Below are 27,340 nucleotides of genomic sequence, written 5' to 3'. Positions count from 1 at the left end.
TTATTTATTTATTTATTTAAAAGATTTTATTTATTTATTTGACAGACAGAGATCACAAGTAGGCAGAGAGGCAGGCAGAGAGAGAGAGAGAGAGAGGAGGAAGCAGGCTCCCTGCTAAGCAGAGAGCCCGATGTGGGGCTCTATCCCAGGATCCTGGGATCATAACCTGAGCCGAAGGCAGAGGCTTTAACCCACTGAGCCACCCAGGCACCCCGGGGTGCCCTTTTAAAACACAGCCTGAGGTCAGTTTCTCACTGCCACACTACTGACATTTGAGGCAGGGTAATTCTTTGTTGGGGGTGAGGCACAGGCCTGTGTGTGCACTACAGTTTTATCAGCATCCCATCTCTACCCACTGGATGCCGGTAGGACTTCCCTCACCTCCACCAAAACAGATCTCAGACATTGCTAAATGTGCCCCGGAGGCAAAGCACCGCCCCCCCCCCCTCGTTGAGAACCACTGAAGTAGAAGACCCAAACAGAACTTGCCAAGGGGAGCAGGGGGCCGGATGAACCAGCTATCTTGACTCAGGAGCTAGTTGGTCTCAGGTCTATAAGCCAATTGGCTGGTCTGTCTATAGACCTATACAGTCCACACCCTTTCCAGCAGCTGTCTGCACCCATGTTCCTAGGTCTCACAGCTTCCAGGAGGGAAGAGTCAGGGCACTTCTCTGAATTATGAGGAAATGTCTCACCAGCCAAAGCAGTCTACTCTGGGCTGTGTGGTTACAAAGTAAGGTTAAGTAAAATTTAATAAAAGTGTTGCTTTGTGTGTCCTTGGGGCATGATGTTAATTTCTTCCTGTGGGTCAAGGTCAAAGTCTAAAAAATCACTGGTTATGCTCTATCCAGAACAGCTGGGTTGCTTAACTTTTGACAAAGAAAAACCCCTCCCTGAACCTCAGTCTGGAGTACAATTATGTAACCAATTAAGACTGGGTAAGAAGCTGAGCAAGGGGACAAAGGGCAGTCAGCCCAGTGGCTGGGGCAAGAGCCCCCTCACCACATTATGAGGAGAAATGAACAAATCTGCCTCAGCCCACTTAAGACAAAAGCAGAATCAGTCTAGATGAAGTGCTTTTTATTTTTAGATCAACCAAAATATTTAATATAAAAACCCTTTAATATACAAACTGCAATCACAATAGCATCCACGTAGCAGCAAGGGAACAAGGCGTCGCGGGGAGCACGGTGTTGGGTCGGGGGAGAGGTTTTCAGGGTCCCTACAGTTTCCTTTGCCTGTAAGAGCACGAGGTCTTCGCAGCGGGCAGATCAAGGCAGGCAGAGGGGCCCTGATGCCCACACTGAGGCAGACCGAGCAAAGCAGACTCCTCCAACATGCCATTTCCCCACCATGGCAGCCTCCAGGGAAAGACAGATCCAGTTAGGAGATGATGGGAAGGTGGTTGTGACTGAGAGGAGAGTCAACCATCACTCCTCAGCATCCTGCTGAGCACACCCCTTCAGGAACAGTTTTCCAGAGGCTGTTGGATTAGAAAGACCTAAAAACTGTCCTGGGAGGACAGAAATCGAGTCCAAGCATATCTTTTAACCAAGATTTCTTGTCTGTGACTCCATAAAGTGGGTGGATTTGCTCAGATGTTGGGGAAGGACAGAAATGACAGAGCCTTTGGCTCAACAGGGCTGGAGACTTGCCAGGGACTGACCAAGAAAGCCTCAAGGCAGGCCAGGGAGGTCTGTGGGAAGAGCTTTGGGTCAATGGTACTCAATGGTACTCACAGAAGCATGGTGGCGCAAAGGCCTGCAGGTGGAATTTATAAAGTGTGTGTGGAAGAGAGAAAAGATACAAGTCACGAAGAATTAAAAACTGAAGTACCTGCTTCTTACAGGCCTGGGCAGTAGAGGTAAGATGATCCTTCTGGGTCAGGGTTGGGAGAGACCCGAGGCCTGCTTCCTTCCTCAAAGCCACGTCTGACTGGCCTGGGTATAGTTGATATCCTCAAAGTCCTCCAGATGGCCTCCATGGGACTGTCCAGGAGGCCAAGTTCCCCTCTCCAGATGTGCTAGGTGACTGGCCGCAGTCCCAGCTGGGCCCAGGTAGGGCCTGGATTCCCGCAGTTAGATGCAGTCCATGGAATTCTCAGGAAGGAGGCTGGGGATGCAGCCAGGGAGACCCAAGCCCTTGATAGGAGCACAGCTGAAGGGGAGGCCACAGCCCAGGGAAGGGTCCTGGTTCTCTATAGCCTCTAGACTGTCCATGTTGTTGTCCCAGTTGATGTGGAATCGGGTCACTCGGGGGTTCGAGGCCAAGATGTTCCTCTGGAGCTGGGGCAGAAAGAGGAACATCAACCCTTGTCAGCATGCCTTGTCATTACTCCCACGGAGCTGGGGCACCCCCAGCCCCTGCCCCAAGGCCAGGAAGAATAGAGTTTACTTATTCCATCACCATCAACAACTATGGGTAGAACTTCAAGGAGCGCCTATGTACCATGACTTAGGGCTGAGGCCTATCTAATCTCAATTCTGCGAGGCGTGCTTCTGAGAAACAAAGACCTTTCTCTCTCTGGTTCTAGTCTGGAGCTGCAAGATCTGAGCATGACTTGAAAACCTTAAGAAGCGACCTTGGCTCCCAGTTCCAATGACTCAACTCCCCCAGGTGCAAAGGAGCCAGCCTGTCCGAAGCAGGAAGTGCAGACACAGGCCCCACCTGAGAGAAGTCTGGCTTCAGCGGTGGGTTCTCCCGCAGCTCGGGATTGGGGTATTCGTTGTTGACGTAGTAGCCCACACGGATGAACTCCTGTCCATGGTAGGTGCAGGTGATGAGGACCACGGTCACACCCACAGCATCAGTCTCAGGGATGAGGGATGGGTTGGGGGCGTCAGCCTAGAGGAAACACACCCCATGCCTTAGCATTGATCACACAGCCACACCTCCCCCAGTTAACAATGATTTTCAAGCAACACATATTTACTGAGCCAGAAGTATGGTCTCTGCCAACGGGAGTTTCTAATCGAGTGGGGAAGACAGAATCAATCCTGCAAATGCCTGTAAAATGCTCAGTGTGACAAGTGCCACGAGGAAGTAAATGGTGCTGAGGAGTATAGTGAGTGGGGGGAGGGTGGCATAGGATAAGGCAGGTAGGTACTAGGCCACCCAGGACCTTTTGGGCCAGTTAAGGGCTTGGGGAAGAGAAAGAATGTTTGGCAGGAGGTAAGTGCTGCATCACTCTTGTGGTCTGTAAAGACTGGCAGGGTGTGAGGTTATGATGGGAGGAGGGCCATTGTGTGAGCAGGGAGATTGGGCAGGTTACAGTAGTCACCCTGGAGCACAGAGAGCAACTTAGACCAGGAAGGAGAGGAACAGAGGCAGACAGATTTGGGGTGTGTTGTTTTGGATAGGACCAGCTACATAACTGGTACAAAATGAAACCAATACATAATGAAACATGGGATCCCTTTATTCACAAATTACTGAGTTCTAGCCAGCGACAGCAGAATTTATTAGACCAGGTGCTGGGCCCTGTATGGCTGCATGGGCTGAATGCTCAGGAAGCCAGCCCTGCTTGTGGAGTGGAACAGATGGGCTTGGCTTGCTGGTGGCCTGGCTACAGGTGGGTGAGGTGTTAGGGGATGGGATGAGGTTGTTTGGACTGGGGTGGGAGCAGCAGAGTGGGAGGCAGGTGAGGACTGTGCAGAGCCTTTGCTTTTAATATCTTTAAATATTCATTTATTTTTAAATATTTATTTATTTATCTTAGAGAGAGAGGGACAGCAAGCGAGACGGGGAAGTGGAGGAGGAGCAGAGGGAAGAGTATCCCAAGGAGACGCCACACGAATCCTAGTGCAGGGCTTGATCCCATGATCCTGATCTTGAGTTCAAGTCATGTCAAAACCACGAGTCAGATGCACAACCAACTGTGCCACCCAGGCGTCCTGGTGACCTTGCTGTTCAGAATGGCCAGCAAGCATAGTGCTTAGTGCAAGGTGATGATGTGCCTTATGGAGAAGATATGTGTTAGATAAGCTTTGTTCAGGCATGAGTTAGAGTGCTATTGGCAGGGAGTTCAATGTGAATGAGCCAACAATACTAAATAAGGTGTCTTTCAATATAAACACGTGAAATAAGATTATGTACTGACATACTATACTGACAATAGGACTTGCAAGAACCTAACCCTGTGTCCACGGGCAATGGTGTGGTGTTCACGAATTAGCTAAGGCAGCATTTGCAGCGACCTTATAGAACGTAACTGCCATGAATAATGAGAATCAACTATGAATCAGTGGCTGGTGGTGACAACTATGACACAGAAGTGGAGAAAAGGGAAACGTATGAAGTATTTCTGAGAGGTCAAAGAGTTCTTGAAAGCAGAGACAGAATTTGAACCTCAACTTTTGACCCTGGAACCTCACTGCATGCTCTCAGGTAGAAGAGGATGTCTCTAGGTGCCAAGGCCTCAGGCCTCTGTCTTTCTTACCTGGAAGATGAACATGTGTCTCCCCGCTGGGACAGGCCCAACTAGCACGGAGTCTAGGATTTGGTCAAACTCCTCACTCTCAGCTGAGCCAACATAAATGATCTTCCACTCTAGATCTGTAAGGATATGGGGAATTAAGGATTTTAAATAGCCGGGCAGCATGAAGGCAGGGGAAGGTCTTCTCACGTGAGTTGTAGACAGATCCTTAATATACTGAAAGATTTTTATTCTCAAGAATACCTGACATCTGCTGGAGACTGAGTGCCAGGCATCACAAGCCTGAACATTGGAGTGGGCATGAAACGCTGCTTCTAGTGGGGAAATTTTTCCCGTGAGCCTAGCTTTGCCAGGCGACCTTGACTCTGCATCTCTGGGGAAACTCAGCGATCTCAGAGCCTGAGGGTGAACCGTATGGCAGAGGTAGAATTAGGAGCCACGTGACAGAGGCGTGCTGAGGAGGGAAGAGCAGGGAATTGGGCCATTTCAGGGCCCTGCCCACTGGGTCCTGGGATAGGAAGCAGCATCCTCTTTCACACACAGGGACCGGTGCCACCAAACTGAATAGATCCCTCGACAACTGGGGCAGGGCAGCAGATTCCAATCCAGTAGGAGAGCCAGCAGGCAGGAGGGGGAAGATGAGGCCACTGAGGGAGCCAGCCAGCCCCCAGGTCTTCCAGTTCCGGCACCAACTCATGCCTACTCTCAAGATATTTGGGTGACAGTGACTCGGTCAACAAATGTGGCATTGTAGGTGATCCTATGAACCCCAACTTGCTTGCATCCCATCCAGTAGGGGGAATCTCATCCCTGAGTAGGTTCCAGCAAGGTGAAAGGAAAAGTGCTTAAGGAGATTCTGCCCAGCAAGCACAGGAAATTCCCGGTGACCGCTGCCTCTTGCAGGAGGTCCAAGTGTATCAGGGGCAAGGTCACGCTAGTACAGGGGAGCTTGGCAGGAGACCTGCAACTTATTTTAGGTTCTTTGAAATTACACAACCTCCAGCTCCAGCAGCCGGCGGAAATTTCACAAGCTATGAGTTTCACAGGAAGCAAACTGTTGTTGAAGTTGCCCTGTTTCTTGGTTCGGTGTCCCACAACAGCATCCAACTGGGGAAACACTGCTATGTTGGGCCACAGCTATGGAGGTTTGTCACCTGAGCCCCACGCTCTTCCTCGATACACTGATTTCCTTTCCCATTGCAGCGTCACCTAGGCCTTCTACTCAGGGTCCCTAGTGGGTCTGTGGCATAGTGACCATAAGGCTCACCGGGATTCAAACCCCCCAGTCTCTTAATATTTGCAGGGACCAGTTAAGTTTACTGATTTACCTTTGTGACAAGGAGTGACACGACTAAACAGAGCATGTTTCTGGATGAACAAAAACCAAGCTGACTCTGTCTTTACCTTTCTAACATAGCTCTCTATTTTGGTAGCTTTCCTCCCAGCCCTGTTCCCCCCACTCCTGTGGAGTCCTATATGTGTGCATTTAACTAATCTGCTGGGGCAAGATAAAAAGGAGACTGAAGGAGAGCAGGTCCTGTGAGGGTCACAGGCACTGGGTATTCAGTACCACTGGCAAAACCTAAACAAAGACTGGTGTGGGTGCTGCCCCAAGAAAACGCACTGGGCCAGCAGCCAGGCAAATGGGCCACAATGACTCCCTCAAGAGAGGCCAAAAAGAAACCTGAGAAATGACTGAGGACCATAGAGAAATACTGACTCAAGGGGTTAGAGGAGCTGATAAAGTCATCTGCAGAAGACAGTAGATGCTTGAAAATAAGGACCTATAACCTGGATCATCTTAAACTTGTTAGGCGTTTTAAGCAGAAGCATACTTAAGTGGCTCCATTTCTTATTTTTACTTTTATTTATTTAGGATTTTATTTATCTGTTTGACAGAGATAGAGAGAGATCACAAGTAGGCAGAGAGGCAGTGGTGGGGAGGGTTGGCGCCCAGGCTCCCCGCCAAGCAGAAAGCCTGATGTGAGGCTCGATCCCAGGACCCTGAGATCATGACCCAAGCTGAACTGAGCCACCCAGGCACCCCTCCATTTCTTAATATAACCATCCTTCAGAAGAAGGAGGTGGCTGCACACGTGTCATGGTGTACCTAACTTTTTAGGCAATTTCAAGGGTAACTTGACAGTACTCAATTTTGTCTTTTTATGTCCTAACTTCACAGTCGAACAGTTGACAACATGCTCCTCCACTAGGTACGAAAACAAAACCAAAACTAACAACCTGATAAAAGGCATGTAAAAATTCATTGTATTGAACTAGCTGGAGAATTATTTCCTGCCTTAAAACAAAACAAAAACTCTCTAGTAGGCTTTCTTTCTGTTTGTTATTTGCCCTTGTTCAGAATCATATAGATGAATCTTGGCTTGACCACAGTGTTAGCTGTGGGACAGAACATCTGGTTCCATGACTTATTCAAACAGTTGCCGTTGAATTTCTCAATACAAGAGGAAAAACACACCTACTGTATTAAATGTGGACTGAAGTCTTGGAAGCATCTATTTCCAGTTGCTGAGGAGAAAAAAGAACCAAAGGGGCTTGGAGCCTTAGGGAAACAGAGCCAGCCACTGATTGGGGGTTGGGTCTTTTGTTGCACCTTTAGTTGCCAGTGTCAAGGTAACAAGACTGAGATTTCTCCAGAATCTGAGAGACTCCTAAAACCGCCCCCTCCATATGTTTGGGAGGCAGGAAATGGATTCCTTCTTCTCCATGGGAAGAAGGCTAGGAAGAGGCAGAAAGCAAGGTGGCAGGTCAAAGTCATGGACAGCCCTACGGAAAGAACCAGAGTCTGGATTTCCAGGCCAGAGTTTGCTTTCTGACTTGGATTTCTCTGAGCAAAAGCTTTATTATCTGGGTGTAATTAATAATAGCACCCCTTCATTCTCTTTTGACAGTGTCCCAATGTGGGAATAAATTCTATGGGCAGTCTTATTTATGCTCCACTTCTAAAATAAGGGATGAATTCTTTCTTTCCCAGGTTATAGCCAAGGTAGAGAACTCTGGACTCAACTTAGAGACAAACTCTAGTGTCAATGGTTCTATAGACCCAGCATCAAGACTTCTACTTCTATGACCTTGGGGAAGTCATTCCATTTCTCTCTATTAAAAAATAATGACCAGCAGGTTGACTTTTGACTTTCCTGCTCTGAATCTATAAACAGATTAGTAAAGTAACAGGGCAGAGGTTTTCCTAGGAATAGACATACTAGATAATGACTATGCAACCCTTTTTAAATGCAAGGAGCACAAACAGGCTGTTTGAAACCTGATCTCCTGCCTTCTGGGAACTGTGAATCCCTTAACCTATTAGCTCCTTACATTTCCTCCTGGCTTTAAAATTAAATTCTTATTCCACAGTGCCATTCTACACTTTAATTATTTATTTACACCCTGCCTTGTTCCAGAAAGGATTTAACTGGGCTTATTCTATAGTTAGTCACAAGTAGATTCCTTAATTTAAAAGGGAGAGAAACTGGGAGAGACTGATCTATTGGCCCAGCCCAAAAGCACACACATCTCGAATTCTATCAACCCCAAACTAATCCAAGTGCTGGCTTTTCCCACAAACCACCCACCTACCACTGAGAGGCGCTAGTTAGCACACCAGGACCTCACAAATCTCCAGCTCCTCAGAGGCTGCCTCTTCTTTAACCACCAAATGGAGAATCTGTCTAATGGGGTACTTCCTCCTGAAAGTGATGCCAAGAGTCCCTGGGCAACTTTAGATTTTCGATTTTTATAGACCTTTACTTGAAAGGTCTTTCATTCTTTGTGGTTCCTGTCTTCTCATCCGTGAGATGAGAGTCATGTCTGCCTTTATAACACACAGATGAATAAGTACATCTGTGAAAGCACCTTGGAAAAGATGCACTAAAAGTTCTGACCTCCCAGCCGACTGTTTGAAGCCAGAGACTGTCATGGTTCAGCCTGGCCCACCCACCCCCCAGACTGGGTCAGACCATCAAAAGGGTTGAAAGAATTTCTGCAGTAGGCCAGCTGGAACCTGGTGGGCAGACAGTGGGAACCGGGTAATGCTTGCCTGGTTAGGCCACTCCTCAGATATGAGTGTGTTTATCGAAGAGCGCAGACAGGAAGGAGGAACCAGAGCTGGGAAGACCAAGTTATCCTGAAGGACCGGAGCTGGAAACCTGCCATGCCTCCCCAGGAGGAGCCCAAGAATGGAAAATTGGGGACAGGCTAAGGAGGTGGGAAGCCAGGTTCTAGGATATGTGCTTTGGGGGTAGAAAACAATCAGAAGTAGAAAACGACAGAAGCCTCTTCTGTCCGCTGGGGTTGTTTTAAATATCAACAGGTTGGGTAGGGGATTACTGGGAGACAAATGGGGAGATCGGGGCGAGTAAGGTCTTGCCACGGGGGAATGGGATTTCACAGAGATAAAGGGTGACGGATGGGGCTCCGCAGGGAAAAAAGGAAGGTAGCCTGGGGAAGACGGGATGACTGAAGGTCTCTGCAGGTTAAAGCATGGAGACTGGGGTATCTACATAGGAAATACGTGCCCAGGAGGGGCTCCACAGAAAAAAATAGGGGGATGGTGGTCTCCACGCAGGAAACGGGAGTAACCGCGGGGAGGGGATCGGGTTGGCCACAGGGTGTCCGGGGTAATCTCCACAAAAAGGCTGGGGCTGAACGGGAGGGAAGGAGGAAGATCAGGGCTGGAAGGGCTTGTTTCACGGGGGAGGTCGGGGTTGGCCGGGGGGAGGGGGGAATCTCCACACAGGCCCAGCCTCACCGTCCGCCAGGGCCTCACTGCACTCGAAGCTGATCTCGAACCGGAAGGGGCTGTGGAAAGGGCTCGGATTCTCCAGCACCGCCACGTTCAGCACAGAAACCTTGGCCATCGCCTTGCCGGACTGCGGCAGAGGCCACGGCTGGGGCCGAGCCCGCGCCTGAGTCGTCCGTCTTCAGCTGGGTAGCGTTACCAGAGCCGCTCCCGCCTCTTCGGTCCGCCGACTGAAGTACGTACTTGGTCCGCGCGCCTCCTTCAAATAGCCGGCCCCACCCTCCGGCCAATCACCGTCAACGCTCTCAGCCGGCGCGAGCACACCCTCAGCCAATCCCGGGGCGCGGGTCGGCGCGCGCCGGGACTCCTCGGGCCAATCCAGGGAGCTCCCTCTTCGGGATGCGCGTAGGAGGCGGAACCATTTCTTGGCTTCTTGGGACCCAACGGGAACCAATCCCCAGCGTCTCCGACTCGGATGTCTAGGGCAGGGGTGGGCGGAGGCAGAGCGCGGGACTCCTCTCGGCCAATCCCAAAGGTTCCCGCACCGGCGGGGCCAGCACTTCGCTCCGCCCTTCCGGGAGACGCGTCCGGGCGGAGGGCAGCGCCGCCAACCGCCTAGTGGTGGCGCGCGGCACCCGCTTAAGAGGGCGGGAGGGGCGGTGCTGGCGCCCGCGGTGATTGGCAGGCAGGCGTGCGGCCAGGCCGAGGCAGATTCTCTGAGAGGTGATTGGCTGGGTTGGTCGCGGGGCGGGAGGAGACGAATACTTAGCTCGGGATTCGCGGCAGAGGAGCGGAAGTCGGCCGCCGGCGTGCTTGAATTGTGTGTGGAGGGAGAGGAGGAGCGTTTGCCGCCTTGGCCTCTGTTAGCAGGTGAGCGTTGCCGGCACCTTCTTTAAGGGGGCTCCGGGCTCCTCAGGCCCAGCGGCGGGGGAGTCCGTTGTGAACGTTGTGAACGTTGGTCACACTCCTGAGGGGAGACGGAGCGGCGCTCACGCGGCTCGCTGGGGCCGGGGCCCGGGGAGTCGGGCCTGGTTCGAATCCTGCTCTCTCCTGCTTGAGGGCCGCTAGGAGGTTTCAGGTGCACAGCGCCGTAAGGGGGACTTGAAGTCTGGCCTCTGCCACTCAGCTCCCGGGGCCACGTCTCCCCGCCCCGTGAACGGGACCGTGGAAAACTCACGGACTTGACTCGTGACTGCACAATACAACTAGAGACTTCTCTGCACCCCGTAGCCAGGGTCGGACCGCCGTCGCGCCCTGCCTGGGAGACTCCAGGCGCCCGTTGGACCCATCTCTGCTTCCTGCCCGCGACCAGTTGGAAAATTAACGCGAGCACCATTTCTCGCTTCACATTTTTCTAGTAAGCCCGTTAAAAAAAAAAAAAGGTAACAAAACAGGTGAAATCTTAATGTTATCTTTAACCCAGTGTAGCCAAGATCTTATTTCCCCATGCGATGGATATAAAAAATACAAATGAGGTGCCTTGCATTCTTTTACTAAGTACCAAGGCTTCGAAATCCCATGCGTTTTACCGGTGCAGCTCCATTCTCATCGGAAGGAGTCGGCCTGGCTTTTAGGTTTCATAAAATGGAGAGTTGAAAATGTAGGTTCATATGCCCACGCCTTCTGTCCCCAACTTAACAAGTTTTCCAGGAGCTCGACTGCATGTCGGGTTTTCAGTGTAAACGTTGATCAGTTAGAATTACGTGACGGCGAAAGTGCTGTGCCGCCGGGGCACGAACTGCGTGCACGTGTTCATGAGCCCCTGTGACAAGTGGTTGCGGTATTCCTGGACGGTGTAGGTGTGAAACAAATTGGATCAGCCACTCTTAAATGTGAGTGGTTTCCTGTTGTCAGGATAAGAAAGTCGTGTTCGACACTCTACATGCTTTGTTTCCTACTATACCCCTTTCCCCCGCCCTAACCCCAGCTTCGTTTGGCCAAATTCTCTTTTGGTTCCTTACAAATCTGACCTGGCATTTCCAGCGCAGAACCTCTACCCAGAACCTCTTCTCCCTGTTCTTGGCATGGCTGGCACCTTCTTGGCATTCAGATCTATGTGTTCAAATGTGCTTTTCTCAGAGAAGCCTTTGCAAGGGTCCTCTGGTCACTGTTCAGACTCATAGAGTATAGGCCTGAACAGCACCTATTCAAGCCACTAGCATTTCTTACCCAGCCATCTCTGTAGTGTTGGTACAATTGTAAGGCCCCTTGATACTAGACATTTTTTTCCTTTTTGTATATCTACATTTCACATTAAGTTAAAAAATGTTTTGTGGTTAAAAATATTGACAGTTTTTTCTTGGAGATGATTTGGCTGCAAGAAAATCCCCATTTATGATCTGCTATGATTTCTTGGCAGTCGTTGGGCATACTTGCGAATTTTTGTAACTGAAAAAATCTAATTTTCAAATTATTTCCAAATGTAATTCAGTTGTTTATATGAATACTCAATTTAATGATGAAGTTGCTATGATGTTTTCTAGACATTTAATTAAATACTTATTCATTCCAACTTCGTAGTTTTCTTTTTGCATTGTGGAACTTTCCCCCACCCCCCACCTTTTCATACCCGCTGAGAAGCTCATCAGCCACAAGCATTATGTCTTTGGTGCTAATGAAGAAAATGGCTCTACTCCATATAGCTGGCTGGATAATCTTCTGTTATAAACCAGATCATGTCATTACTCTGCTTGAAACCTTCAAAAGCTTATCATACTTAGAATGAAACCTAAGATCTTTACTGTGGCTTAGGAGGCCCTGCATGGTAACCTCAGCTGACCTCTTGGGCCTCATCTACAAGCCTTCCTCTTGTCACCACTCTCCAGCCTTACTGGCTTCATTTAGTGTATTTCAACATACCAAGCTTATTCCTGCTGCAGGGCTTTGCATTTGCTGTTCCCTCTGCCTAGAATGTGCTGTCTTTAGGCAATTGCATGGCTGTCTCATTGTCATCATTTATGGTTCAACTCAAATGTCCCCTCAAAGAAGCTTTCCCGGGCCACTCTAGTTTAAAGCAGCCCTTCCTTAATCGTATCATCCTGTTTTATCTTAGCATTCAGATCCAGTAGTACTTAACTTGGTTTTAGACTGCTCATCTCTCATCATCGGTCAGTAGATTGACAGCTGATTGAGGGTAGAGATCTCTGCTGCCTCACATTGACCTGAGTGTATTTAAAAGAATAAATTCACATAAAGGGCTTAATATAGTACCTGGAACGTGAAAAGCACTCTATAACATGAACCGTTAGTAGTATATAGTAATAAGGAGATAAGTCTTTTGTTGTTGTTGTTAAGATTATTTATTGATTTATTTGAGAGAGAGAGCATGTGGGCACACAAGCAGGGGGAGTAGCAGGGAGAGGGAGAAACAGATTCCCTGCTCAGCAGGGAGCCAGATGCAGGGCTGGATCCCAAGACCTTGGAATCGTGACCTGAGCCAAAGGCAGATGCTTAACCGACTGAGCCACCCAGGCACCGCAGGAGATGTCTTTATTCTTCCTACTGTATTTCAGGTGCACACCCATTTGGAAAGGTAGAAGAAAGGCTACAACAAAATACAATTTTATCCACTTCCCAGCTTAAGGAGTCAAACATTAGAGATGCAGTTGAAAGGTCTTGTGTATTCCTGTCTCAAACCTAGTCCTTTCCCTTTTTCCTCCAATGTAACCACAACCCTAGATTTGGTGTTTGCTTTCTGTGCATGTTTGTACATCTTTATATACAATATATAGTATTATGTTCTACAATTTTATATAAATGAAATCTCTGCAAAAAAGTTACCATTCTAGGCATGAGACTGCTGTCTTTAGAAAGGCCTATTTGCAAGGTTGGCCCTTGACTGGTCTCTAGGAACTTGGATTTCATGAAGTTTCCTGTCATCCTGTAAATGATGAGTGCCTCGTGGTACCTAAACTGTATAATGTAATTTATATTGAATACTCCTTTCCTACTGGGGTCTGGAATTTTGGTGCTTGACCAGTCCCCAGTAAATACCCTGGGCGGAGTCTCTAATGAGCTTCCCTGGTGGGCAACAGTTCACACGTGTGGTTACAACTTTCCTATAGGAACTAAGTGCATCCCTTGTGACTTCACTAGGTGAAGATTCTTGAAATCTTGTGCCTGATTTCCTTTAGACTTCACACCCTGTGCCTTTTCCCTTGGCTGATTTTGCTTTGTACCATTTCACTATAAGAAGCTATAGCTGTGTGTAGGCTATATGCTAAATCCTGTGAGTCCTCCTAGTGAATCACTGAAACTGGGATGATCTTGGGGACCCCTGACACAGTAACATACTGGATATATACTTACAGGGTGACGTGAGCCAGCATCTATGGCCCAAAATTTAAGGAGGTTTTCACTCTCGGGGTCACCCAAGTGTCCAACTTGTCCCTGTACAACCCTGAGGGTGAGTGCCTCCTGAAATATTCACTCTCTATACCCTGCTTGCTTCACTCTAGTCTCAGCCATTACCTTCTGAAACTTTGTGTTTTTTGTCTAATGTAATGCTTTTGCAGTGTATCTACATTTACATGTACGTAACTCTGATTCATTTATTTTTACTGCTGTAGCCATGCTGTCTGGTGTGGCAGCCATTAGCCATGTATGGCTATTTAGATTTCAGTTAATGAAAATTAAATAGAAATTTCAATTCCCTAGTCACTCTTAGTCACATTTTGTGCATTTAATAGGCACCTGTGGCTGGTGGCTACCACATTAGACAGCGTGGGTAGGCAACACTTCCAAGTTTCCTTAGACAGTGTTTACTTATCCATTCACCTCTTGCTCGATATTTAGGTGGTTTCTCATTTTCTACTCTTACAAACAGGGCTTCAGTGGTCCCTGTTGTATATGTCTCCTCGTGCACACATATAGAAGTTTCCCTAGCATACATATCTAGGAGTTGAAATGCTGGGTTATGGGAATATCTACCTTTCTAGATACTGCCAGTTTGCTCTTCAACGTGATGGTTGCTGTTCTTACTCCACCAGTAGTGGTGCTATTGCTCAGTGACCTTATCAACACTTGGTACTGTCAGATTTTTTTTTATTTTTTATTTTTTTAAGAGCGAGTGAGCACAAGCAGGGAGAGCAGCAGGCAGAGGGAGAAGAAGACTCCCCATTGAGTTGGGAGCCCCATGTGGGACTCGATCCCAGGACTCTGGGATCATGACCTGAGCCGAAGCCAACAGAACCAACTGAGCCACCCAGGTGCCCCTTGGTGCTGTCAGATCTTTACATTTTTGTTTTTCTAATGGGTGTACATGAGCATTTTTCTGATGAGTAGTGAGGTTGAGCTATTTGTATCTATTTATTGGCCGTTTGTCTTCTGTGAATTGCCTCTTCATATCTTTACTCATTTTGCTGCGGCAATGTCTTCATCTTAATTAGTGCAGAAGTTCTTTTTACATCTGATACCTACCTTTTGATTTGTTTGGTGTCGTTTTTTTTTTTTTTTAAGATTTTATTTATTTATTTGACAGATAGAGATCACAAGTAGGCAGAGAGGCAGGCAGAGAGAGAGGAGGAAGGAGGCTCCCTGCAGAGCAGAGAGCCCGATGTGGGGCTCGATCCCAGGACCCCAGGATCATGACCTGAGCGGAAGGCAGAGGCTTTAACCCACTGAGCCACCCAGGAGCCCCTGTTTGGTGTCGTTTGATGGTCAGGATTTATTATTATGTTAATGTCATCAGAGTAATCGATCTACTTACAGTTTGTGTTTTTTGTGCCTTGCTTAAGAAATCTTACCCTGAGGTTGATAAGATATCCTACTGTGTTTTCTTTCTTTTTTCTTTCTTTGTTTTTTAAAGATTTCTTCTAGAAAGAAAGAGAGCGAGAGTACAAGTGGGAGGGACAGAGGAGAGGGAGAGAGAGAATCTTAAGCAGACTCCTCGCGGAGCACAGAGTCCAACACAGGGCTGGATCCCATGACTCTAAGTTCACGACCTGAGCTGAAACTAAAGGTTGGGCAGTCAACCAGCTGTGCCACCCAGGTGCCCCATTCTACTATGTTTTCTTCTGGAAGTTTAACTTTTCATATTTAGCTTTTAAAAAGTCTACTTGAAATTCATTTTTGTGTATGAAGTGAAGTAGAACTGTGACTTAGTTTTTTCCAGACAGAAACCAGTTCTCCCAGTTTCTTTTACTGAGCCGTTAAGTGGTTTTCAAAATGTGATCCCCTGTGGATCTAGGAGATAAACTCTTTTCATAGTAATTCTAAAGTGTTGCTTGCATTTCTCATCTGCACTGTGTAGTCCTGTACCCTACTGTTAAAAAGCAACGGTTGGGTAAAACTGCTTGTGCTTTAGCTGGAGTCCATGCGGTGTCCCCAAACAGTAGTCACAGTAGTCGTAGTTGTCATCGTATGCCTCACCGTTGCTACACATTCAATGTTAAAACAGTTCCATTTAAGAGTGTCCTTGAAGAAGCAGTGAAAAGTAGTAATCGGTATTAAAACTTAGCCCCCGAGCCAGTCTTTCTAGTGTTCTGTGTGGAGAAATGGGAAGTTTGCATAGAGCACTCTGTTGCATGCTGAAGAGTGGTGGTAGTTGAGGTAATGCACTTGTACAGTTGTTCGAGTTGAAGTGCAACTGGTGATTTTTTGCATGGAGCACCATTTTTACTTGAAAGGATGAGACTGCAGTTATTTGGGAGGATATTTGACAGATGTTTTCTCAGAATGAATGAAGTGAGCTGGTCACTTGGAGGACAACTGATGGTTTGTTGCCAATGATAAAATTCGAGCCTTCAAGCAAAATAGTCTTTGAGAAAACTTTTATTCGCCACAAGCCTGACAGCTTCTCAATATTTAAAGATTTTCCTGATGAGATCAGTGGTGATACTAACAAGGTATTAAAAATACTGTATCATGGAATGTAGTAATTCAGTAGATCAGTATTTTCCAATAGACCAATGGGTTTCAGTGTAACAGTGTGAAGAGTTCATTGATACAGTTTCATATTCTTCATTATAACTAACTTGAACATACTACTACTTTTTGAGTTTTGGTATAAGTAACAAAGTAGAACATCTCCAGTTAGCTGAAAAGGATACAGCATTCCTCCCTCTTCCAGTTGTGTATCTGTCTGTGTGAGGCTGGATTTTCTCCATGTACTTCCGTCAAGACAGCATATTGCAACAGATTAATTGCAGAAGCTTGTGTGAGAATCCAGGTCTCTTCTATTAAGTCAGACAATTGGGACTTTAAAAAATGTAAAACAAAGCCATTCTTTTCACTGCTTTGTTTTGTTTTAATTTTTTTAAAAATTAAATTTCTTTTAAGAGAGAGAGCATGTGCATATGTGAGAGGTGGGGGAGGGGACAGAGGGAGAGGAGATAATTCCAAGTAAAATGTGATGGAGTATGAACCCATCACAGAACTCAATCCCATGACCCTGAGATCACAACCTGAGCCAAAATCAAGAGTCAGAGCAACTGAGCCACCCAGGCACCCCTCACTACTTTGTTTTAAAAAACATATAGTTATTCTCCCAAAATAAGTGATTTATGTTAACATCTAATGGATTTATTAGCTGAATTAAATATTTAAAAAATTGTCAGTTTTATTTTCTAATTTAGTAAATATACATAGATATAATCCTTATCCCTTCATGTATTTATTTATTTTAAAAAATATTTTATTTATTTATTTGACAGAGCAAGAGAGCACAAGCAGGGGGAGCAGTAGGAGGAGAGGGAGAAGCAGGCTCCCAACCAAGAAGGGAGCCTGATGTGGGGCTCAATCCCAGGACCCCGAGATCACGACCTGAGCCAAAAGCAGAGGCTTTAACCCACTGAGCCACCCAGGCGCCCCTCATTAATTTTTTAAAAAAGATTTTATTTATTTATTTGAGAGAGCAGAGCAGGGATAGGGACAGAGGGAGAGGAAACAGACTACCCCCTGAGTGGGGAGCCCAATGTGGGGCTTGATCCCAGGACCGTGGAATCATGACCTGATCCAAAGTCAGACGCTTAAGGGATTGAGCCACCCTGGTGCCCCTCATTAGTTTTTTTTTTAAAGAGTTAATGTTTTTCCTTTTTCATTTAAAAAAAATTTTTTTAAGAGCAGTTATAAGTTCACAGCAAAATTTTCCATATGCCCCCTGCCCCACCTTCTGTCATGCATAGCCTTCCCCACCATTAAGATCCCTCACCAGAGTGGTACATTTGTTACAGGTGATGAACCTACATTGACAAATCATTATTACCCAAAGTCTGTAGTTTACATTAGGGTTCACTTAGTGTTGTACATTCTATGGGTTTGGACAAATGTGTGACACATGGCCATCATTACAGTCTCAGAGTGTTTTTCCTGTCCCCCAAATCTTCTGTGGTCCACCTAGTCACCCCAAACTCCACTCATTAATTTTTAAGAGTGTAAAAGAGATCCCAACACCAAAACCCTTGAGAGCCTCTGTATGAATCCATCCTTTCCCTAGTGATTTGTAGCCTCTGTTTAGAGCAAGTTTCCATCCAGTCACAGGTCTCTTCCGTAGGCCTGTTTATCTCTTCCTGTGCCAATACCACATTGTCTTAAATATTATCACATTAGGACCAACCTTTGTAAGGCTAGTTCTAACACCTTGTTCTTTATTTTTTCAGAGGTATTGTTGTTCTTGATTTTTGTTATTCCACAGACAGTAGGATACACAAATACTTCTTTCTATTATAAAAGTAATATATTGGCAGGGGGACACCTGGGTGACTCAGTCAGTTAAGCATCAGACTCTTGATTTCAGCTCAGGTCATGATCTCAGGGTTGTGAAATCAAGCCCTGCGTTAGGCTCCACGCTCAATACGAAGTCCGTTTAAGATTCTTTCTCTCCCTCTGTCCCCCCGTTCTCTCTCTCTTAAAAAATAAGTAAAAATAAAGTAGTATGTTCAAAGAAATAATTTTTTAAATAGAGAATTGCAAGGAAGTAAAAATTACCCCGTTAATATTCTGATGTATAGCTTTATATTCTGATATTCTGTGTGTGTATATATACACATATGTAATGTTAACCTCAAAACTATCAGTTTACCAGCAAAAATGGGTTTATTTGGGATTAAGAGAATTGCAATATACACACACATGTGTTCACATGCATGCATATGCACACAGTTATGTGTAACTACACATATACTTTTTGCATATGTATATATTTAAAAAGATGGGGTCATTCTTTACCTTGTCTGTTATGTCTGACTTTTTACACAGTCCTGTGAATGTATTTCCATGTCATTTAATGTTCTGCTTCATTGTTTTTAATGGCTACATGCATTTGGTTTGTGTGCATGATTTCTGTAATGATTTTCTATGCTGAAATTTTATTTATTGTGTTTCACTCTCAGAAGCCTGACCACAGTGAACCTTCATGCTGCTAAGTCTTCTTGTGCACGTGTGATTCCTTAGGAATGATTCCCAGGAGAAGACTTGTTGGGTTACAGTGAGGGCTTCAGTTGTGAGAGAGTGTGATCACTTAGATGGAGGTGGAAGACTGTGGGAGACAGTGGGACGGGACAGATAGAAAAAAGTAGCAGTTGGCTGTGGTAGGAGAGTCCTGATGAAGTGAACATGATATAAAGGGGAGAATGCTGGTTTCCATGACTGATGTTTGAACAGGTAAGAAAAGAGCAGAATAGGCCAGTGGATGTTGTAGGGTTGGAGGACTAGCCTCAGCCTGGATCCCTCAGTCCTTTCCAGGAGTTTATAGGGGAGAGGAGGTTTTCTCAAGGACAGAGGCCCCCAGTGCCTTTAGTCTTTTGGGAGTCTGAAGAGAATCTTCTTTTGGTCTGCATTAAGGCCTTCCCACTCTGGACAGCCTTAGTACTAGCTACATGGGGACTGTTGGAGTGTGGCATGGTTAGTGGGCATCTCCTCTGGTGTCGGGAGCCAGATAGCCTCCTTTATTGTGTGCCATGTGGGATGGGTGAACAGTGATGGGGAGTGGGCAATTGCAGCTGAGTACGGACATCCCTAGAAGCAGCCCCTGGGATCAGGAGACCAAGGTGGAGGCCTGGTCCAGGTTAGAGAACCTTCCTGGGCTTCTGCTTCCGCAGCTGTAAAATGGAGTTAACACCTGCCTCATTTTGTCATTGAAAGGTTTAAATTGGGGCATGGAAAGCCCCTACAGGGTGCAGACCCTTTCAATTGCCTAGTAATCTTGAGTCAGCCAGTTAGTCACTCTAACTTCAGTTTCCTCATTTGACAAATAGGGATAATAATACATACCTCGTGATAATTAAATGAGATGAAATGCAGGAAAGAACTTTGAAGTGCTAAATCTCAGCGTAAATGTTACTGTTGGTGGGCATGTGCAAACGGTCGCCCCAGGTATGTACAGGTGCCCCTAGCGACCACCTGAGCATCACAGGCATCCAGCACAGCAGATCTGGATTGTGCTAGCAGGAAAGGATGTGTGCAGTGCTGGGGAGAGTAGAGGACATAGAGGTGAAAGAGCTGGTCGTGTTGTAGACTCTCATGCTGGGATTTGATTTCAAAATCAGAGCATGAAGCTAAAATCACATATAGTTACGTTTAATTATCCTTTGAAGTCCCCACACTTGCTCACAGAGTGTCTCTCAGTAAGTCCAGAGAATCAGCTCCTCTTCCAGCATAGGAACAGGTTGCCTTTTCTTGGGTTGGGTACCAGTCAAAATATTGAACTTAGGTTTCAGGACCATGCTAAATTAAACCTCAGCATTGCACAGTGAGGGGCACATGGGAACTGAGAGCAGTGGAGGAAGTGGCAGATTCATAGTTCCCATCATTTGTAACCCTTGTCTCAGGTTCACTTGGGTCTTATGCTCATTTCAGCTTTCCATCCTTTTAACAAATATTTATTGATCACTTACTGTATGTCTGATGCTATGTTAGACACTGGGGAACAGCAGGGGAAAAAAAAAAGACCATTCTACTTTACATTCTAGTTGGGGAGCTAGAAGTAAGCCAAAAATCTCTTGGTTTGCTAGATAGGAGTGCTATGGGGGACAAAAAAGCAAGGTGTGTGGGGTAGGAGGTTCTGGAGTGGCCAATTACAGTTTAAATTATAGTTTAAATGAAACTGAGTTTCATAAGTCCTGCAGGAGAATAAATGAATGCTATGGAATGGCCAGTGCAAAGGCTCTGAGGTCAGTGCTGCCTGTGTGTTTGTGTATAGTGAGGAACCCAGTAGGGCTTGTGGAGGGAAAGAGGAGAGCCATGAGGATAAGATCTGATGTTGTAGAGTGTTACAGGTCATCGCAAGATTTTGGGCTGACCTTGGCCTTTTGTCTAGGCAAGAGAGGAGTGTATTGGAGAATTTTGAGCAGAGGAGGGATGAGATGTTTACCAAGATCATTCTGGTTTCTGTGTTGAGAAAAGCCTGAAGGACGGACAATGGAACTAGTTAGGGGACTGCTGCAGTGGTCTTGGTGAGATAATAGTGGCTTGAACGAAGGTGGTAAAAACTAGTTTGCTGTGGATATTTGAAGTTAGAACTACCATTGCATTTACTGTCAGATTGGATTGGGGTTGAACAAGGACATAAAGTAAAGGGAACCTCTAAGGGCTTTATTCTTGAGTCTCTGGATAGACTTGCTATTAATTGAGTTGGGGGAGCTTATGGGAGGAGGTGGGGGGGACAGATTTGGACAGGTTAAGTTTGAAGTCCTACCAGACACCTGGGGGGAAATGTGGAGTGGGTAGTTAGATGTGTATGAATTTGGAACTCGAGGTAAAAGTTTGGGCTGGAGCTCTGTTTGGGAGCCATCAGTTTATAGTTATTTAAAACCATGCTGCAAGGCCGAGATCTCCCAGGGAATGGTTGTAGGTAGCTGGGCTCGCCAATGTTAAGAAGTGGGGAGATGAGAAGGAACCAGCTGCGGAGACTGGGAAGGAGTGGCTGGAGAGGTGGGAAGATAATTAGGGGAATATGGCGTCCAGGATGTAGATGTTGAAGGCAGAGGCGTGCAGAGAGATGCTCGCACTGTTCGAGCAGTCATTCCTCTGAGCACTGGCAGCTATATTTGAGAATGTGAAATACACAGGTTGCAATTCCAACTTGTGTTTGAAAATGCAACATTGCAGGGGCGCCTGGGTGGCTTAGTTGGTTAAGTGGGTAAGCTTCTGCCTCCAGCTCAGGTCATGATCCCCGGGGGCCTGGGATTGAGCCGTCAGCCCTGCATCAGGCTCCCTGCTCAGTGGGGAGTTTGCTTCTCCCTCTCTGCCCCTACCCCCTCTTGTGCATGCTCTCTCTCTTTCAAATAAATAAAATCTTTAAAAAAAAAAAAAAAGGAAAAGGAAAGAAAAATGCACCATTCCAGCCACGTGTGGGAGTCTAGTAATGGCTGTTGGAAGGAGACAGGCACAGCATACGTTCCTGTGCTCTGCTCTAAATACAGCTTGAAGGGCTTCTCTGAGACTTGACATGGCCGTGGCCTGGCCCAGGGAGACTTGGGCATGTATCTAGGTACTGTAAGCCAGTTTCCTCGTCTGTAAAATGAAGATCTGATAACCTCCACCCTAGAACATTTATAAGGATTCAAAGAGAAACTGCCCCTGAAGTGTTCAGCCAGGCCCAGGGACTTAGAAATTTCTCTGTAAATGTTAATGATGCTGTGACTCACCAGGCCTCTGCTGTGGGTTCGAAATGCTGCAGTGCAGGTTCCTCACTGTGTCAGCCTCATGGGGATACTTCAAGCAGATCCACTCACTCCTTTCATAACCCCCAATGAGTCACACCACTCTTGTCATTCCAAGAAATCTTAATTTCTTTATTGTTTTTTTGACTCAACAATTTTTTTAAAACTTTTTGTTTTTTTCTGAAACGTTCTTGTTATGAGCCTTTTGTTTTGTTCTCGTTAAATGCACTCGACCCAAAATTGGTTTGGCATATCGAAAAGGAGACCAAGGAGGGATTGTGGGGGGGGGAGCAGGGAAGGGATGGGAGAGGGGAGGAGGCCCGAATGGACACAGAGAAATCAAGGGTGAAAGAGGAACACAGAAACAGTGAGAAAGACACAGGGCAAGAGGTGGAGACAGAGAAAGGAAGGCAAGGGAAACAAAAAAAAAATACCCCCCCCAAAAAGAGAAAAATACTAGATTTAAAAGGAAATGAATTCAGGAGCCCAAGGAAGGGAGTAGGAGAGGAAACCAAGACCCTTCCTTCTCTATACCGTCCCAGCTGGGGTGGGGTGTCAAGGCACCAGGTCTGGTTGGGGTGAGGGGACACCTGGGCTCTTGGGGGTGGCTTTGCACTAGGCTGCAGTGGTGTCCAACCCCACCAGGGGGCCCTGCCATGCAGCTCTGAGGCCTGGGAATCCACCTTGGTGATTTTGGCTGGAATGGGAACTTAGGGACCCAACCCACCCTCTCTCCCCCTTGATTGTCAGTGTCTGGAGAGAGAGGAGGGCTGGTCAGGGGCAAGGAAGCAGATTCTTCATATACTTCCAGTCCCCTGGTGAACCCTCCCACCAAGCCTATTCTCCTAGCCCTCTTGCTGGTGTCAGAGGCAGCCTCTGGCTCTAGCTGGACTCATGCTGGGCCATCTCCATCATCCCTCCTCTCTTGCCAACTCTTCACAGACCTCTGGCTGCCCCTTCCTACAGTGGAGTTCCTGGCCTAGTGATGCCAAGGAAGGCCACAGAGCGGTCTGGCCAAGACTGTCCCTGTCCTTATTTCTCTTCCCCACCTAGACTTACCCATGGTATTCAGCTGAGAGGTTAAGCCTCCCTACCCGAAAAAGCTAGAGATGGAACCCAACCCTGCCTTCTCCGCACACCTGTCTCCCTACATGGGACAAACCACCATCTTTGGTCTGACCCCTTCTCCCCTAACCGATGGGGACAAGCCAGCCCCAGCTCCCCAGGAGAAGGGAGGGGCTTTCTAGCAGCAAAAAGGGTTCCTCCAGCCACCTACCTGTCCCTTTCCCCCAGTTCCTCCCTAGAGCCCCCCCCCCCTTAACCCAAAGAAGTTTATGGCAGCAGCAGGCTGAGACCCAAGATGTTTGAAAACTCATGGCACTTGTGAGAAAAGAGGGAGGGGCAAAAGAGACAAGAAGGGGTCAGAGTAGAGGTGGAGGGCCACCCCTGGGAGAATGGCAATGACCGGGCTGGGCTACTGTGGCAATGGGACTACCCTACTCTCAAGGAGTTGGGGGGCAGGGTGGGAAGGCCAGGGTGAGTGGCTAGAGAGGAGGGTGCTGGAAGAGGTACTCAGGAGACATCCCCAGCCCAAAGCTTCTGGAATCTAAAGTTTGGGGTAGAGTGCCTGGTACAAGGGTGTTCTGACTGCAGACCCTGGTACCTGGCTTTGCCTTCCCTGTAGGAGGGTGTAGGGTAGGGAAGATGATCTCTCACCTTTGTGGCCCCCCTCCCTCCAAGAGAGAAGACAACTTCACCACTCCCAGCCTCCCTGTCACACCCACGACCTGCTGCCTTCACTTTTCTTCCCCCATCACCTGCTCTAGGTGGGAAATCAGTCCCTTCCTCCACACCCAGAGTCCCAGAAGCAATATACAAGAAGCAAGAACTCAAAGGGACAGCGCAGCCATCTTGGCAAAAGCATCTTTGGGTGTAAGGGTGCCTCCCCTGGGCCAGTGGGGAGGGGAGGGGGAGACAGGCCCCGGTCCTGGGGCAGGCAGTGAGGTACACGCCCCAGGAGGGCTGACTGATGCCAGGGAACAGGCGGAGCAGGGAAAGAGGCGACAGAAACGGTGCCGGGAAGGAAACAGGTTCTTTGTTTCGCTGTTGCTTCTAGATTTTGTTTTCTGTCTCTGGATTGTAAAAAGCTGCTCTGGCGGCCCGCCCACCCCGGCTGGGGATGCACACATACACGGAGAAGTCCTGGCTGCCAGGGCCCGGTGGCGCCACTCTGCTCCGGAGAAAGCCCCGGGCTGGCTGGGCCACAGGCTCCCGGTGGCTTCAAGTGATGAGATTTTCTTTCTTTTTTTTTTTTTTTGTCTTTTTTTTTTCTTTTCCATTTCGTTGAAATATTTACAGCAATGGGGGAGGAGGAGGAGGAGGAGAGGAAGGGGTAAGATGGCCCCCTAGGGAAAGATCCACGCCCAGGACCCACTCCCCAGGGAGATCCAGACCCAAAATCTGCTCCCCAGATAGCCGAGCCCACAGGACTGGGAACTGCCCAAATATGGCCACCCCTGTGGGCTGGGGGCCCTGCGGGGAGTTGTGCTTCATCAGGAGTCACCCCAAGGTAGGGGGTCACTGGGTGCACTTGAGGAGGCTGATGGGCAGGCTTGCTGGGGAGGCAAGGACGAAGAGCAGAGGGAAGGAGCTTCAGAGAAAGTTCCACCTTTAAACCAGCAGCCACAACCGCCCATTCCTCTTGCCCTGGAGCTTTCTCAGGAGAGGCCCGAGTCTCCAGGAGTAGGGAACTGTAGTGCAGGAGGAACCTGTCTGTTCCCACTGCTCCTTCCTGGTGCAGCCAGCAGCACTTCTGGCTGCAGAGAGAGGAGCAGCTGACAGGCTCCATTCAGTAGGGCCTTTGATCCAGGGAAACCAAAGCCCTCATTTTCCTCCAGAGGGTAGGAAGGTAGGGGTGAGGGGGAAGTAAAGAGTAGGCTGCACCCATCCAATTTCTCCTTCCTTACTCCCTTGGGGACCTCTTGGCTCCTCCTTACCGCACTTCCCCCAAATTGAGCTGGTGCGCATGGCTGGTAGGAAACCCTGTCTGTGAACCCTGCACCACAGGCCCCCACGGCAGAGCTCCTGAGGGGCCTAGAGGGCCCACGGCTGAAGGGTACCTGGAGAGAGTGGCCCACCAGCCACTGCCTCCATGAGTCTCCCTCTCCCACTGGAGCCCCACCCAGGGTTCCCCTCCCTGGCCTGGGCCACCAGCCCCTGGTCCATGAGGTCCCTCAGAGACTGGTGACCAGCTGCATCTGCCCATCCCCATCGGGCCCTGGCCCCTCAAGGCCCGGGGCCGCCAGGTAGCCCTCGTGGCTGGGCCGCCGCACCTGGTAGTAGCCCTGCAGGGGGTTCCGGGCCACCAGGGCCGGTGGGCGCGAGGTGTAGTAGATTTCCGGGGGGCCGGGGGGTGCAGGCGGGGGTGGGGGCAGGGCCTCACTGGGCCCCTCGGGGCTGCTGTCCGGATAGGAGGGCGAGTCCCGCAGGTTGGCCCCGCTGGCGTAGAGGGAGTCCCGGCCCGGAGGGGAGGATAGGGGCCGGCTGGTGGCCCCATCCTCCGCAGTGCAGCTCTCCGACTCATCCAGATCGCTCTGGTACAGCACCGACTGGGCCCGGGGCAGCAGCAGTGGCTCCTCCAAGGCCTTGTAGAGAAGTTCGATCTCTGCCCGGTCAGCACCCCCGGGCCCGCCTGCTTCTTCCTCGCCACCACCCCCTGGCACAGGTGGCACGGGGGGCTCAGGTGGTGGGGGGCCCTTGGCCCCGCTGCTGCTACCCCGCAGGTTGTTGTGTACCAGCTCTGAGATGATCATCTTCTCGAAAGCAGCAGCATCGGCCAGGTTCCGGCCTCGGGGCGGCTCAGAGGCCCCGTCCCCTGGAGGGAAATCCCCACTTCGCAAGGAGTAACTGTTGTTAAAGTTGCCGTTGAGGGGCAGTGTGTCCATGCCGCAGGCTTCCCGGCCTCCCAGAGGGTGCTCTGCGGGCAAAAAGGACCCAGCTCAGGAGGAGTGTGGGCAGTGACGGGTGTAGGCACATGGGAAAGGGAGTGCCTGCTTCCCCGGGGGCTGGGATCTCCTGTTCCCATTCTTCCTCACTGGTAGTGGGGATACCAGCCCAGAAGCAAGTTGGTGGAATGGGGGTGGGGACCAGTTCCCTCTAGGTCTCCTCCCAGCTGGAGGCTCAGAATCTCAATAGTGTGAAGAAGCCTCGTGATCAGCTGCATTTCCTGTACTCTGACCATCATCGCCTTCATTGCTTATCTGAGGGCCAAATATAATCCCCTCTGGCTGTATGTGTGTGAGGTGTGTGTGGGGTCTGGGTGGGGACGGGGTGGGGGTGGGGGTTAGGGGTTAGGGGGCACCCGAATGCTTCTCCCTGAGTGAGGCCATCCCTGGAGACCACTACCGCATTCCCCTCCCAGCCTCAGAAACATTACCAGGCAAGTCACACTTACTGGGTTCCCGGTAGCTCCCTGTAGGTGCCGGCCAGGAGGGAAAAGAGAGAAAGTGAGAGTGTGCTTGGAAAGTCAAGCCCAGGCTCCAATTCAGGAAGCACTAGGATGCCCCAAGCAGAGTGTCTCGGGATGCAGACCCCACCACACTCCCTGACCAGGGCTGTCACCCTCTTCCTGTACCAGAGGGCTCTTACCTGGGGAGTTGAAGACAGGAGGTGAAGAGGGATTGAAGCCCACTGACTCAGCGATGAGGGTGTTGTAGGGGCTTGTGCCCCCACGGGGCTGCAGCACGGGGTTGGTCAGCAGGTGGTTCCCCATGGTACCTGTCCAGAACATCAGAGGTCACAAGGTGGCCCAGAGACACTGGTGCAGGAATCTTGAGGGATAGAGCCAAGGGCAAGGGATGCCGTCTCACCTCGGTTCAAGGTGGGGGTGCTGTTGATGTCGCCTGCCATGAAGGAGGACTCTGTCTGTTTCCTCACCGTGTCATTCCACATCCTCCGGATTCGGCTCTGGGGACACAGTCTGGCTGTGAGTCCCCCCACCCCCAGACTGCCCACCCTCCAAGATCTTTCTGAGGCCAGTTGCCCGCTGAGCACCACTAGGGACCTGGGCTGGGAGCTAACCTGCCTTTTGGAGTCTTGGGTCCAATACTCAGCCCCAGGGAGCCCTGTCCAGAGCCCTGGCCCCTGCCCAGATACCTGGGTCCCTGTGTAGTAGCGGGTATTACTCCGCATGGCTGAGGTCTTGAGTGAGCCGTGAGCACCCCCGGGTGGGGAGCGGATGCAGCAGTAGGAGTGACGCAGGCACTTGCTGTACTCCTTGTGCACCTGGGGGAGGAGGGCATGCAGCTGGCAGTGGGTGCCTCAGAAACCTCGTTGTCTCCTGTCCCCCAGCAGCTCGCCAGGAAGGTAGGCACTCTCCCTGCTCAGGCCCATCCTCCTTTCTCTACATCCACTGAGTTTCTCATTCATTCACTCAACAGATCTTTAATGAGCATCTGCTATGTTCCCGGCATAGTTTAGGCCCCAGGGACGGTACAGAACCAATCATTCACACAGCCCTACCTCCAAGAGCTAGTATTTTGGTACATA

At 48.9% G+C, this 27,340-nt stretch overlaps 2 protein-coding genes across 6 annotated transcripts in view; both read right to left on the bottom strand.

The window, feature by feature from the left end:
- Positions 1-1,064: 1,064 nt before the first annotated feature.
- ASF1B (anti-silencing function 1B histone chaperone) lies at positions 1,065-9,431 on the bottom strand. The gene is made up of 4 exons (XM_080816461.1): positions 9,204-9,431; positions 4,439-4,554; positions 2,668-2,844; positions 1,065-2,285 (listed from the first exon to the last, which is right to left on the bottom strand). Exons 1-4 carry the CDS (start codon positions 9,310-9,312, stop codon positions 2,079-2,081), a joined length of 609 nt encoding a protein of 202 aa, XP_080672587.1. The 5' UTR covers positions 9,313-9,431; the 3' UTR covers positions 1,065-2,078.
- Positions 9,432-21,904: 12,473 nt separating this feature from the next.
- ADGRL1 (adhesion G protein-coupled receptor L1) overlaps positions 21,905-27,340 on the bottom strand; it is a 44,743-nt gene continuing 39,307 nt past the window's right edge. For 3 of the 5 annotated variants that reach the window (XM_080799375.1, XM_080799376.1, XM_080799379.1), the window contains 4 exons: positions 26,662-27,076; positions 26,441-26,569; positions 26,247-26,264; positions 21,905-25,769 (listed from right to left, as the gene is read on the bottom strand). In XM_080799375.1, the coding sequence (XP_080655501.1) occupies positions 25,027-25,769; positions 26,247-26,264; positions 26,441-26,569; positions 26,662-27,076 (1,305 nt within the window). In that variant the 3' untranslated portion in view covers positions 21,905-25,026. The remainder of the gene's footprint in view (positions 25,770-26,246; positions 26,265-26,440; positions 26,570-26,661; positions 27,077-27,340) is intronic. The other 2 variants (XM_080799377.1, XM_080799378.1) reach the window with 1 other exon arrangement.

This window comes from Martes martes (assembly GCF_963455335.1).
Source record: "Martes martes genome assembly, chromosome: 1".
NCBI lineage: Eukaryota > Metazoa > Chordata > Mammalia > Carnivora > Mustelidae > Martes > Martes martes.
Note: the sequence above shows the minus strand (reverse complement) of the source record. Positions and strands in the feature narration are given on the sequence as shown.

Coding starts and splice junctions, on each gene's coding strand:
- ASF1B (XM_080816461.1), bottom strand. CDS start 9,312: ATGGCCAAGGTTTCTGTGCTGAACGTGGCGGTGCTGGAGAATCCGAGC. Junction 2,845..4,438: donor GACACATGTTCATCTTCCAG/GTAAGAAAGACA, acceptor TGTTTCCTCTAG/GCTGACGCCCCCAACCCATC. Junction 2,286..2,667: donor TGAAGCCAGACTTCTCTCAG/GTGGGGCCTGTG, acceptor TTTCTGCCCCAG/CTCCAGAGGAACATCTTGGC.